This window comes from Anabas testudineus, chromosome 13 (genome assembly GCF_900324465.2).
Source record: "Anabas testudineus chromosome 13, fAnaTes1.2, whole genome shotgun sequence".
Lineage (NCBI taxonomy): Eukaryota > Metazoa > Chordata > Actinopteri > Anabantiformes > Anabantidae > Anabas > Anabas testudineus.
The window spans coordinates 17814944-17827994 of NC_046622.1; the positions used below are offsets into that span (position 1 = coordinate 17814944).

Sequence of the window (13051 nt, forward strand, 5' to 3'; positions counted from 1 at the left end):
GGCCCACGCGTGACAGGGAAATGTGAGGAAGGACAGGGAAGTGAAGAGAGGGATGAAGAGTGGAATGGATGATGAACAGGGAACACAGGGAAGTAATAAAAAGCCCAGTGGATTCCTCCATGACGGCCTGCTCATAAATGTGAAAAACGACATGAATACTGGAATCTATTTGCCCAGAATAAATCACTGCAGACAACAACCCAGCAGGCTAGGACAGAGCTCAGCCACACTGCAGTGTCTTTGCAGGTTTTACTGGTTCGCCACTCACTCTTCAAACCTTTTGACACCTGTATCGCAGTCTTCATTTCATGGGCACACACGTGCCCGTCACAAATGGAAGTCAGTGTCAAACTGGTGGCTCGTAGATAAATCCTGATTTAGAGGGCAACTGTGAATGTGCTACCTTGCAGCTCATCAGTGCTAAATTTGTGAAGAGGTTTTTTTTTTTTCTTCTAATTTTTCTATTCATAGTTGAGGCCAACAACACACTGTGTGTGTGTGTGTGTGTGTGTGTGTGTGTGTGTGTGTGTGTGTGTGTGTGTGTGTGTGTGTGTGTGTGTGTGTGTGTGTGCATTGGTGTAGGCATAACCTGAAGACTAGGAGAGAATAGCGCTATAATTGATGGGTAGTTGAATAGTGACTGGCAGGCGGCAAAAAAAAAACTGCTCTGTGTGTGTTTGCGTGCTGCATTTGTGGTGAAGGGACAATGATGTGTATATGTCTAGACAGCAGACACATGGCTGGGTTAAACACACTGCAATTACACATCCACCTTCAGGTCATGTGGGCCACTGTATGTGTGTGTCCATGTGTGTCTGTATATTTGTGATTGCTTGTTCCTCTTTCCCTGCCTGTTTGCAACCCTCTCCTCTCCTCTCCTCTCCTCTCCTCTCCTCTCCTCTCCTCTCCTCTCCTCTCCTCTCCTCTCCTCTCCTCTGCAATAGATAGGCCTCATTAGTGACTGTCCCTCATCGTCTTCCTCTGTCTTATATCTGTTTGCCCTCCCCGAGGAGAACAGAAGACGAGAGAGAAAGTGGGCTTTACTGTGCCAAACCAACCTTCTCATCTCTCTCTCTCTCTCTCTCTTTCTCCTCCTGCCTCATGCTTCCTTACAGTTTTGCTTTATCATAATATGCCCCAGATGTTCTGTATCTTCCATCCATTCTTTCCTTGTTGCTGATAGTGCTGACTTGAGGGGAGGAATGCGAGGCTTTGTTCACATTAGGATGATGTTCACTCAGTCCTTCACATTATGTCGTCCTCTCCAGTACTCTGATTTTACTGTGCACAGTTCTAAACATATGATCCAGTGCAGACTTTATGGTACTGCTATTATTTATAAACAGAACATAAAAAGGGAATTATTTTTCATATGTAACAAAATCCATACTTTGTGGGTCTGTATCAAATACACACAGCTGATTGTTTCTGCAAATTTAGGCCGACACAAATATACTTCCCTATCAAAGTATTTCATGACAAACAGTTTTAATGTGTTTAGAATATGCTCAGCTCTTTAGTATAAAACACTTAAGATGAACACTTTTTTTCCCTCACCCGACTCTCTCCAGCTGCCCAGCGAGTATGAAGCCAATCCAGAGATGCTGTTCTACCGAATTACCCACCTCAACCACCGGCAGCAGTACTTGATATGGGCTGCTGCCGTCACAACTGCGGGCCGAGGTAACTTCAGTGACAAGGTCACTGTGGAGCCAGCAGCCAAAGGTGAGTCCTCAAATGTGAAAATGTGACACATGTAATGAGACACACAGTGACGATATACAATATACAGGTCAAAAGAGGTTTATTAAACACCTATGTTACATTAACCTCCACAGAAAGTTATTCAATATGGGTGTGTGAAGGTAGAAAAAAGTGAGTTGTCAGTCTCCTGTCTCTTTCTTTCAATCTAGACAACTGAAGTCTTTTGACCTGCAAATCCACAAATGAGTCTGAGTGGATGAGACTACCTACTCTGTTCTTGTTCTTTCCTGAATTTTCTGGTTCTGCTTCAGTCACTCTTTGTCTTTTAAGAACTATTATAACGACTTTTATTAAGAATACCATGAACTAAAAAAAACCCTTTAAAGGATGTTTTGCTCTACATCCCTCGTGACTCTGTGAATCATGTCAATGATCTGCCTCCTACTCTGTCACTTTGTCGCTCCATACGCTTGTATCCCTCTCTCCTTTTTCTTCCAACCTGTCCTTGTGTTCCTGTGTAACTGCCAGTTTTACCGCTCTATAGAGGTGTGCTATTGATTTCAGAGTTCAGAGGGAACCAGATAAACTTCCCTCAGCCAGCGAAATGAGGGGAAAAAAGAAGGGAAGAGAAAATGACACGACATGAGCAGAGCTAACAAATACACAAGGCGATAGAGAGGCAAAGTGTTTAAGAAAATGAAGAGGGCAGTTAAATCAATAAGCTTTGGATTAAAAGACAGCGAGAATAAGGGAGCGCGAGTGAATAGAGTAAGCTTTCCAACATATTATCCTTTTTTCTATGTATTCATTCCATTGACTGCTGGGTGCAAAGGTTTGTGTGTGTGTGTGTGTGTGTGTGTGTGTGTGTGTGTGTGTATGGGTGGGTGCGTCATCTGAACTGCAGCTGTAAAAGGCAGTGTCCTCCAGGCTCGCTTACTCAATACTTCATTCAACCTTAACATAAGTGCACTAGAACACTAGCATTAAGATGCAAAGCTTGAGAAAGAAAGAGAGACATGGAGAGCAAGTGGAGGAGTGACAGAGAGTAACATGGTTATGTTCCTGAATGGATTTTTTTTTCATATATATATATATATATATTTGTTTTATTCTCATTTGTGCGTACTGATACATTTAACACTGATTTCTCTTCTACCACGTGTAAATCACAGGAAATAACATACACATTTTTCTAAAAGATGCTTTTTCCAGAGTATATTTTTATTAAAAACTGTACATACACATGTAAAATATTATGGTCTCTGTGTTTATGCAGTTATCTTTAGTAGTATTTTAAAAATTAAATTCCCCCTACTTTGTATATAATTTTTCTTTCTTTATACTTCTTTTTATCCAACAGCCCCAGCAAAGATCCTGTCATTTGGGGGTACGGTAACTACTCCATGGATGAAAGAGGTGCGACTGCCCTGTAGCTCAGTGGGGGAACCAACCCCTACAATAAAATGGACCAAAGACAGGTGAGAATCCACCCGAGGGAGGTTATAGAAACCTGAGTGTGGTGGGCTTCTGTGAGTTTAGATGGTAACTCAATGATTTTAACATAATATACAGTAAAATAACGCTCACAGTGCCCTCATGAGTCCCTCGGCTTCCTCTCTCTTAGTGAGGACACAGCCATCCCAGTGTCTCTAGATGGACAGCGTCTCATTCTGGCTAATGGGACATTGGTGCTGCGCTCTGTCAAAGCTGAAGATTCTGGATACTACACCTGCACAGCCACCAACACATTGGGCTTTGACACCATCATTGTCAACCTTTTAGTGCAAGGTAGGATGACACTCACCTGTTGTTCATGCCTGACAGAGACAGAAACTGTGAGAAATACAGTGTACTGTTCACACAGTTATATTTTTCCTCAACAAAAAGAATCTATAATATTTTAGTACAGGTACTATTGAGTGGTTTACTCTGTGCGTCTGTTTCCCAGTCCCTCCAGACCAGCCTCGTCTAACTGTCTCCACCACCTCCACCTCCTCCATCACTCTGGCCTGGATACCAGGAGACAACGGAGGCAGCTCTATCAGAGGTAGGTGGCCCTTATAAGGCAGCTGTCTCTCTGTCACTCTTCCTGTATACTCTTTTTCCTCTTGTCTGAAGCCAGTTTGTGCTGTATAGGTGACACTATACAGAATTTATGCCTGAGAAAGTTGGATTTTTCCACAAAATTATATAAAAGAATGAAAGAGACCTGGTCTGTCCTTTGCTCCAGACACATTGTTAGTGTGCTGCTCTATTCATTTATTGATTGGCATCATGGTTTTATATTTCCCTGTTAAATATGTGTCAGTTTTATTATCTGTGGATTTCAGTTCTTATTTGTTCATGTTGTTTTCAATGAGCGCACGTTTAACGATGATCTGTCTGACTTGCTCTATTAACTATTTGGGAACATTATCACCAGACTTGAATTTATAAGACAGAAATGGACCTGGAGAGACTTTCATCCTGCTCCATACTAAAGAAATAGCTTTAAAAACTAGGAAGAACCATTTTAACCAATAGGTAAGGTGTATTTTCAAGCTGCCCCGTGAGTCAGCACACTGCCAGGAATATACAGAGAAATACACTCATTTGCATGTATTAGTTTGTAGAAAGAAGTCTAAACTTTGCAAACTGTGTGTGTTGGGTGTGCAGCTTTGCATTCAAATAATGTAAAACCAAATCAGCATTTGCATACATCATCCAGTGCGTCATACATTTGTGAAGTCTATCTGTATATTTTGTACGTTTACCAGAATGCATGTCTGGCTGATGAGCCATCTGCACAGTGTCAGCGTTAGACAGTGTTCAAATTCCTCATCAAGCATCTATTTTACATTACTACTGCAGGGGCATATGTAGATTGTTATTTTCTAAATGCAAACCATTGGTTGATACAAACAGGTAAACCAATGAACAAATCCTGAAAGGGTAATAATCCTGCAATGAGATATGAAGTTAGGTTCTACTCTTACTGTGTTGTGTTATTTTTTATTGTGTGACAGACAGAGGGTGACTTCTAAAACTTCTAAACAAACACCCCAGGATCTGCACATGTTAACCCTTTTAATGTTTGAGACACTCTCACACCATCTGTTAGAGACAGAGGAAGAAAAGAAAGATGAAACAATGAGTACAAAGAAACTGTGAGAGAAAGAGAGATTCAAATACACACTATTATATACAGATAGAAGGAAAGACAGACAGAGACGGAGGCTTAGACTGAAAGTGTCTCAGAGCAGGAGGGAGTTGGCTCTCCGAGGCAGCTGATTATAAAAACAGTCACCATATTGCATATCCTCATTTGCATACATGCTCAGTCAGCGCCATCCCAGACTTGGGTTTGTAGGTAACTAATGGCGGCGTAGATGCAGAGCAGCTAGACCGTTCTCTAGTCAGGGCTGGTGTGGGTAAGAAAATTACAGTCTGACACTGCCATCTAGTGGACTGGAGCAGTAACAATATCAAACAGTAATTTGTTAGGTTAGTGCAAAAAGACAAAGAATTATGTAAATAAAGGGGAAAATAAGAATTGTTTTCATACATGTTTGTTTGCAGGTTTTGTGCTGCAGTACTCTGTAGACAACACTGAGGAATGGAAAGATGTTTTCATCAGTTCCAGCGAGCGCTCCTTCAAACTGGACAACCTGCGCTGTGGCACCTGGTATAAAGTTAAGTTGGCGGCCAAGAACAGTGTTGGAGCTGGACGCATCAGTGAGATCATTGAGGCAAAGACGCACGGGCGAGGTGAGGATGGGTGACGCTGGTGTGCATAGTTAGCAGTGAAACGTTTGAAATGCACATTCAGGAAAATCGGGACACCACCCCTGTACAGTGTTGACCATTAGCCCACAGTTTGAATGCAAATATCACAAACTTACCAAAATATAAACCACACAAAAGAGATTTTAAAAAAATGTAATAATTACCCACCAATAATTAAAAAATGTAATCATGTTGTCTTTATCAGTTATTCAGTTCATTTTTTGAGTTAAACATTGCTTTAGTGGAATCACATACACCTACTTATACTGTGTTATGCTCCCTAACTACCTGATATATGGTTGAATCAGTTTTTTGTCAACCATTTTGCTTTTTTTTTTTACAGAACCTCAGTTCAACAAGGACCAGCCGGTCTTTACACACATTAACTCCAGCCATGCACGCCTCAACCTGCAGGGCTGGGCCAGTGGAGGCTGTCCGATCACCGCTGTCACACTAGAGTTCAGACCAAAAGGTGTGTTTCTGCTCTTCAAATCTGGAGTTGCTGATCATTTTTGGATGATGACTCTTTAAACATCAAACATTGGAAATAGAGAAATATTGAATATTGAGTGTGTTGAGACTCAGCATTGCTCCTATATGCATACTTGTTGCAGGCACATGGACTTGGCAGAATGTGCGTACCAATGCCACCACAGATGTGTTCCTGGCAGAGCTGCGTGAGGCCACCTGGTATGAGCTGAAGATGAAAGCGTGTAACAGCGCTGGCTGTGGCAACCAGAGCTCGCAATTTGCAACACTGGACTATGATGGAAGTGAGTAGGAGACTGTTAGTTCGCCATTCGACTTGGCTAAATGGCATCATTGTAATGAAATTCATTGTAACGTGAGTAGAAATGGGTCTAATAATCTCTCTGTGGGGGTGTGTGCAGGCACAATCCCGCCAATTAAATCCCCCCTAGAAAAGAACGATGACGTCAAGAAGTTGTTTTCTATTGGCTGCCCTGTGATCCTGGTCACTCTCGGGGTTGCGCTGCTCTTCATCATTCGCAAGAAACGCAAAGAAAAGAGGCTGAAGAGACTAAGAGGTGAGAGAATCAAAAGCAGAGGAGACATGTAGTAGGAATGAATTGACAAGGAGAACAAAGCAGTCTTTAGAGACTCCTGAAGCAAAAGCAGACCTCAGAGAGAATCTAGAATGAATTTGTTCTAAAAGATTGATGTGTTTGTCAGAGAAATAATTTGTTACGGTCTCTGCTGTATCTAGATGCTAAAAGCCTGGCAGAGATGCTGATCAGGTAAGACTGCTCTTTCCTAGTCACAGTCGGAAATATCAACTCAAGCCATATATCAAATGTACATTTTCCATTTTCTCCAAACCCTGAAAGTTTGTGCGTGTGCTTGTCTTGTGTTTCGGGATTAGTAAAAACAACCGCAGCTTTGACACCCCAGTGAAGGGACCTCCTCAGGGTCCACGGTTACACATCGACATCCCCAGAGTGCAGCTGCTAATTGAGGACAAAGAAGGCATCAAGCAAATTGGTGAGAGGAAGCGTGAGAGGGAACGAGACGGAGAGAGTCGCTGTGTGTGTTAATGTGTCTGTTGGTGACTGCAGAACCAACAGATTTGTATGCATGATGTGACTTGTAATTGTCCGATTTTAACCTAGCTGCTTCTCTGTCTCTCATAGGTGAGGACAAGGCCACTATCCCTGTGACAGACACAGAGTTCAACCAGACTGGGAACCCACAAAGCTTCTGCACAGGTGTGTCTGTCCATCACCCTGCACTCATCCAGAACACAGGTCCCTTGATTGACATGTCAGACATCAGACCAGGAACCAGTAAGTGCTCTCTCACTGTGTGTTTTATTAGTAAAGGTGCAACTGACTGAAGTAGTATTGTAGCATGTAGCCACAACTGTACCTCTTTATGACAGTAGTAGAGATGCTACAGGCTGTATCCAGTGTACATAGTGTAAAATCTTAAACAAAGCTTCATCTTCACACTTTTTTTTTTTTTTTTGGATCTGTTACAATCAATTGTGAATGGGGAAAATAAAGATAAACCGTTTTCCCGACTTTAAAAGGCCACTGTACAAGGCTGTCTGTACTGTACATGTGTGCATCTTTCTCATTTCTTCATCCACTTGCCACCAGACCCAGTGTCAAGAAAGAGTGTTAAGTCAGCCCACAGCATCAGGAACCGCTACTCCAGCCAGTGGACTCTGACCAAGTGCCAGGCCTCCACACCAGCCCGCACTCTCACCTCAGACTGGCGCACAGTTGGCTCCCAGCATGGCATCACTGTCACAGAGAGTGACAGTTACAGTGCCAGCCTCTCACAGGACACAGGTTGGCACATCACTGTGCAATGACACTTACAGCCATTAATATGCACATAAAAGCAGGGCTATTTTTCAAATGTGGCTGAGAATGTGTTTTTGGAGTGAGCATCATAATTGTAAAGCATATTAAACCTGGATAAAACTGTGCAGACCTCAATTTTCTTTCATTTGTCTTCCATAGATAAGGGTCGCAACAGCATGGTGTCCACGGAGAGCGCCTCCTCCACCTACGAGGAACTGGCGAGAGCATATGAGCATGCCAAGCTGGAGGAACACTTGCAGCATGCCAAATTTGAAATTACAGAGTGCTTTATTTCTGACAGCTCATCTGACCAGATGACCACAGGTACCAATGATAATGCAGACAGCATGACGTCCATGAGCACACCATCAGAGCCTGGTATTTGCCGTTTCACTGCCTCGCCACCCAAACCCCAGGACTATGACCGTGGCAAGAATGTAGCCGTGCCCATTCCACACCGCGCCAAGAGTGAGTAGTTGCTGCAGAGCATGAACCTTTACATTACTGTGTCAGCATAGCAATATGAAGATGTAAGATAGCAATAAAAAAAGAATGATAAAATTATATATATGATCAATATGCTGATGATTCATAGTCTACACTATAAATATCATCCATCGGCTTATTTGAAGGTTTTGGTGGCCACATGAATTATATTGTTTTTCCCCTGTAGGTGACTACTGTAACTTACCCCTCTACATGAAGTCAGATCCCTTCTTCAGAAAGCAGTCGGTGCATCATGACCCATGTCCAGTGGTTCCACCACGTGAAGCCTCTATCCGTGGCCTGGCCCAGCGGGCGTACCACACCCAGGGCCGTCATGTGACTATGGACTCTGGGAAGCAGCAGGCCCTAACCATGGGGCACTCTGGCCTGTCCAACCTCACTTCCTCTGGGGCTTCATCTGGAGCAGGAACCGGAGGTGGTGGTGGAGGCAATGCAGGGGCATCTGCTAGCTCTAGCAGCTCCACACTTCCCCAAAGGACTCTCACCATGCCCGGCTCCTCTGCCTCAGTGGCCCAGAGTGCAGCAGCAGCTGCTGCCGCTACTGCTGCAGCCGCTGGGGCGTCATCATCTTCCGGTGGAGGTGCAGCAGCAGGGGCCACAGGAGGGACCCCTGGAGGTGCCTCATCATCCTCCTCCAAGATGGGAGGTTCCAGAGACTCTCTCCTGGAGAGCAGCTCCTCGGGCTTAGGCAGACTTCAGAAGTCGAGGGATGGAGCCGCGGGGGCTTACTCCAAGTCCTACACACTGGTGTAGTCTGCCATCACTGAGGCCTGTCACTGTAACTCTTGATATAATGCTGGTTAAGCCAGCTCTTCCCTGGAGCCTCTATAAGAAAAATGGGATGAGGAACATACACATGCACAGCTGACCCGTCAGTGCCTGCTCTGGGCCAGGCTGCAGGGGGCTGGTTGGGTTCCCATCGACACTACTGTATGAAAGGGTCCGAGTTGGGTCTCCACAGCACAGGGGTTTGCCTTTCTTTCTGCCTGATTGCTTTGTATTATTATTGTCTCATATTTCTCTATCTCTTATCATCACCCCGGTAATCACTTGCCAAAACTGATTTTTCTGTTCACTCCATGTTTTTATTTTCTGGTAAGGACACAATACTTATGCACAAAATGCTTTCCACGTTCGCTGTCTTGTCTTCTGGATCGAGACAGTCGTAGGATGAACCAGGTTGCTTGGGTTTCACAACGACGTGTGTCAAGGTTTTTAGGTTTTTAAATATATTGCTTTTCCGGTCTCTAATGGAAGAAGAGCTCATATCGCAGCATTGTGCCACGGCAGGATGCTTTTACTGTATGCATAAACCACCAATCTCGGTGTTACACTGGCTCTGAGAGATTGCTCCATCGTGGATTCATTCATTACGTAGAGGCAGTGGAAAGACTGTCATCTCAAATACCAGTTTTGAGACCTGGATAATTTTCTTATACATGCAATGGAAGACACAGCATAGTGCTCTTAACTGATGCTTTTATATACAGACTCAAAGCAGAGGTTATAAAAAATGTCAACCATCATCAAGTGAAAGATGAATCCAAATCTTCTTTTTTGTTCCTCTTGAGTTTTCTGTTTATTCTCTGATGATGGAAATATAATCTCATGTGCACTAAGAAAACATTAGAATGAAAGTAACAGAAACCTTCACAAGCCTGCGTGTGTGTGTGTGTGTTTGTGTGTGCGCGCGTGCGTGCGTGCGTGTGGGTGTACATGTGTAAATATATGTATGTAAACATGTGGCAGGCACACACCAACAGTGGACCTTTTTAAAATCATTCTGTATGCTGACCTCTCGGGCAGACGTCTGTGTCAAAACTGAACCCCCCCCCTCTCCCCTTGCCGCACTGTTCATTTTGTACCTGTGAAAGGGGGACACGGGGAGAGTAACGATGCTGATGCTGATGATGTAACACTATGATCCTAATTTGGTTCAGCATTTTGAACTTTGTTTTGTTTCGTGTGATCGCCAGCATTGCTTAGGAAACGAGAAACACTCCAGAGGAAATGGGTTCAGAAGAGTGCAATTACAGATGATAACAAAGGGGTTCATTTCTATCTCTTTTTTGCTCTTTCATGTCCTCAGAACAAAGAAGGAAGAGAACCTTTTATGATTCAACATGGTGCCACTATACCATTATTTCTTTTACTCATTTGTACCTGTACCCACTTTGTCCCTTTCCGCCCTTCCCCACCTGCACCCAGTCCCCCAGCATATCCATACAGTGTCACTGTGACCTTCTGCTAGCATGCAGGCTAGTCTAAAAGTCCGAAAGAGGTCGAATATGCACATGCATATGACGTGTTGTTTGATGTTCAATGGCAACTTAAACAAGTTGCACACATACAGCAAATTTATAGAGATGTATACAAGAGATGAGATTATAGACAGAGATCAAGTGTTAAGTAAATTTGCAGTTGTGTTAGGGAAATGGGGAGGGGGTTAGCAGAGAGATGCAATTTCTCTTCAGAAATACACTGTCTTCAAATCTAAAATAGGTGTTTTCAAGTCCCTCCACCTCACTGAGATTGAGTTTAGCTTTATGCATGGTACTGTATCTGTTCAGTTTTTTTATTTTTCCCTTTTCTTCTCCCAAAGCTTAATCCCATAACAAAGATCGTTCCAAAAAAAAAAAAAAAAGAGTTGCTCCAAATGTTTTGCAATTGTAAAACGTAACATCAGGGCTCTCGCAATAGAAAAAAGAAAAAGATATGATATATATGTTTGTTTTCAAAAGTATGTACATATATATTTCTATTCAAATATATAGCAAATATATGAATATTGAAAAAAGCAGAGAAATATAAAAGCCGTTCTAATTGAAAATATATATAAAAGATCACAAGACAATCGCTCAGAGTGGAAAAACTGCAAGAAGGAAGAAAAAGAAGAGGGAAGGTTAAACGGGTAGCACAACCATGGACGGGAGAAAGGAAGCAGTGTGAAAGAAGGTTAAATGGTGAAACTGAGGTTTGAGGAATGACCCCCTTGTGATTTTGTAAATGTTCCAGCTGTAACACCTGCGCAGCAGGCGAGCAGCAGACAGGACAAGCACAGTAACGTTAAATTATAGTGTGAGATTGTGTCGCTGGTTAACTGTGGTCTATGGCTCAGTGCAGAAAGTGTGGTGTTGAAAAAGAAAACAGTAAAACAAGGACAGCCTATACAGTAAGTGAGCCTATTGTAATATGTTGTATTGTACCTTCCAAAGGTGTGTTCATAAACTCAATGCCATTACCTGACTAAAGTTAATGAAGACAAAGAGACCAACAGTATTTCTGTAACAGCAAGTCCTCCCCAAACTCCAGGACTGCAGGCCAACAAACAAACCATACAGTAAAAAGGCTTCATGTCATTTTAACACTAGACCGGAGAGAAAAATACATTTGTTTATGGTTTTGGGATGCCTTTCATTTTGGAACTTATTTTTCAAGTTATGCAAATACTTGTTTTCACAAACACACAACGTGTGGTAATGGGGCGAGCTGCCTTACTCCAGCTGTATGGGTATGGGATGGAGTGATGAAATAAACTCTTGTCCAAACCTGCTTTCCCCAGTTCTTCAGTGAAGTTGCTTCCACTATGAAACACTGATCTTTTGTCAGTTTGTTCAAAGTAAATGTAACGTGTACCTTTAAGGAAAACTCCACCCTCTGACACTTTTACTCTGTTGCTGTGTTTATTATCAACTAGCAACATTTCCATATTAAAAAGGATAGTTGTTATATATGTTTTACTGATTCAAATTTCCTATAAATAAGTTCTAAGAGTACGATGTTCTATTCTTTTCTGCACGACTACAAGTGAACAGAACACGAAATACATTTTGAAACGCCTCATATTATTTATCACTGATGACAATATGTAGATAGAAACTAAATAAAAATTTGAAAATGTTTAAATATTAATAAAGTCTCTTAAGGGTGTAATTCTCCTTAAAATATAAAAAATATACTTTCAAACTGACTCCGTCTGTGTTCGTAAGGCCAGCTTCACATGTCCGACTTCCCCCACCTTTTCCACATCTGTTCAACTGATCAGATCTCCTCCCCCTCACTGTTCCCCTTTGACCAACCTATACAATATAATTTCTACTCCATAAGAGAAGACTCGTGTACATATGGAAGTGTTTTGTATAAATGACTACTATTTTCAACATCGTCACTAGAAACCAGGGCACAATGTAAACTTTGAACTGACGTTATTGTAATAAAAACAGAAGAGGACTTAATGAAAACCTATAGAATTATACAGACACTGCTTTATCTTGATTTATGGACCAGTTGAAATTTGTCTGAGTGGACCATGCATAGGTAACAATACTGAGTTCTTCTTTTACAGGACGTTTGGTTTCATGATCTGCTTTTAATTTAAAATCTTTTGATTTGTCACAGGTTGCTTGATTTAAAGTTTGTCTCTTTTTTTATTCTTATTATTCCACTTTTTGGGAAGAGGACAGCAGCATTGCATGTTCTGAAAATTTTGCTGGTTATTAAAGAAAAAGGGAAACGGTGAATTGAACAATTTAAAAAGGGGGTTAATTAAAACATGTTAAAAGTGCAGAGGTTGTTCGTTAAACTTTTATGGGGAAATGTTGCTTCAATTTGCAATTGCTTGTGTTTAACTCTACATTTTCTTTTCTATGAAAATGAACAAAAACAGAAAAAGAGTACTCAACACCTTGTGCAATAAAGCTATCTTTTTATGAACTGGGATGATATTCTTCATTCATTCATAACCATTG

General features: G+C 42.1%; 1 protein-coding gene across 1 annotated transcript in view; it reads left to right on the forward strand.

Moving 5' to 3' along the window:
• Window positions 1–13016, forward strand: part of LOC113168799 (Down syndrome cell adhesion molecule-like protein 1 homolog) — an 84166-nt gene extending 71150 nt beyond the window's left edge. Inside the window, exons 22-35 of the mRNA XM_026369810.1 lie at window positions 1572–1725; window positions 3065–3182; window positions 3329–3492; window positions 3653–3751; window positions 5263–5451; window positions 5813–5941; window positions 6084–6242; window positions 6360–6515; window positions 6695–6725; window positions 6851–6969; window positions 7119–7271; window positions 7587–7781; window positions 7956–8264; window positions 8470–13016. Of these exons, the coding sequence (XP_026225595.1) occupies window positions 1572–1725; window positions 3065–3182; window positions 3329–3492; window positions 3653–3751; window positions 5263–5451; window positions 5813–5941; window positions 6084–6242; window positions 6360–6515; window positions 6695–6725; window positions 6851–6969; window positions 7119–7271; window positions 7587–7781; window positions 7956–8264; window positions 8470–9056 (2562 nt within the window). The 3' untranslated portion in view covers window positions 9057–13016. The remainder of the gene's footprint in view (window positions 1–1571; window positions 1726–3064; window positions 3183–3328; window positions 3493–3652; window positions 3752–5262; window positions 5452–5812; window positions 5942–6083; window positions 6243–6359; window positions 6516–6694; window positions 6726–6850; window positions 6970–7118; window positions 7272–7586; window positions 7782–7955; window positions 8265–8469) is intronic.
• Window positions 13017–13051: the final 35 nt, after the last annotated feature.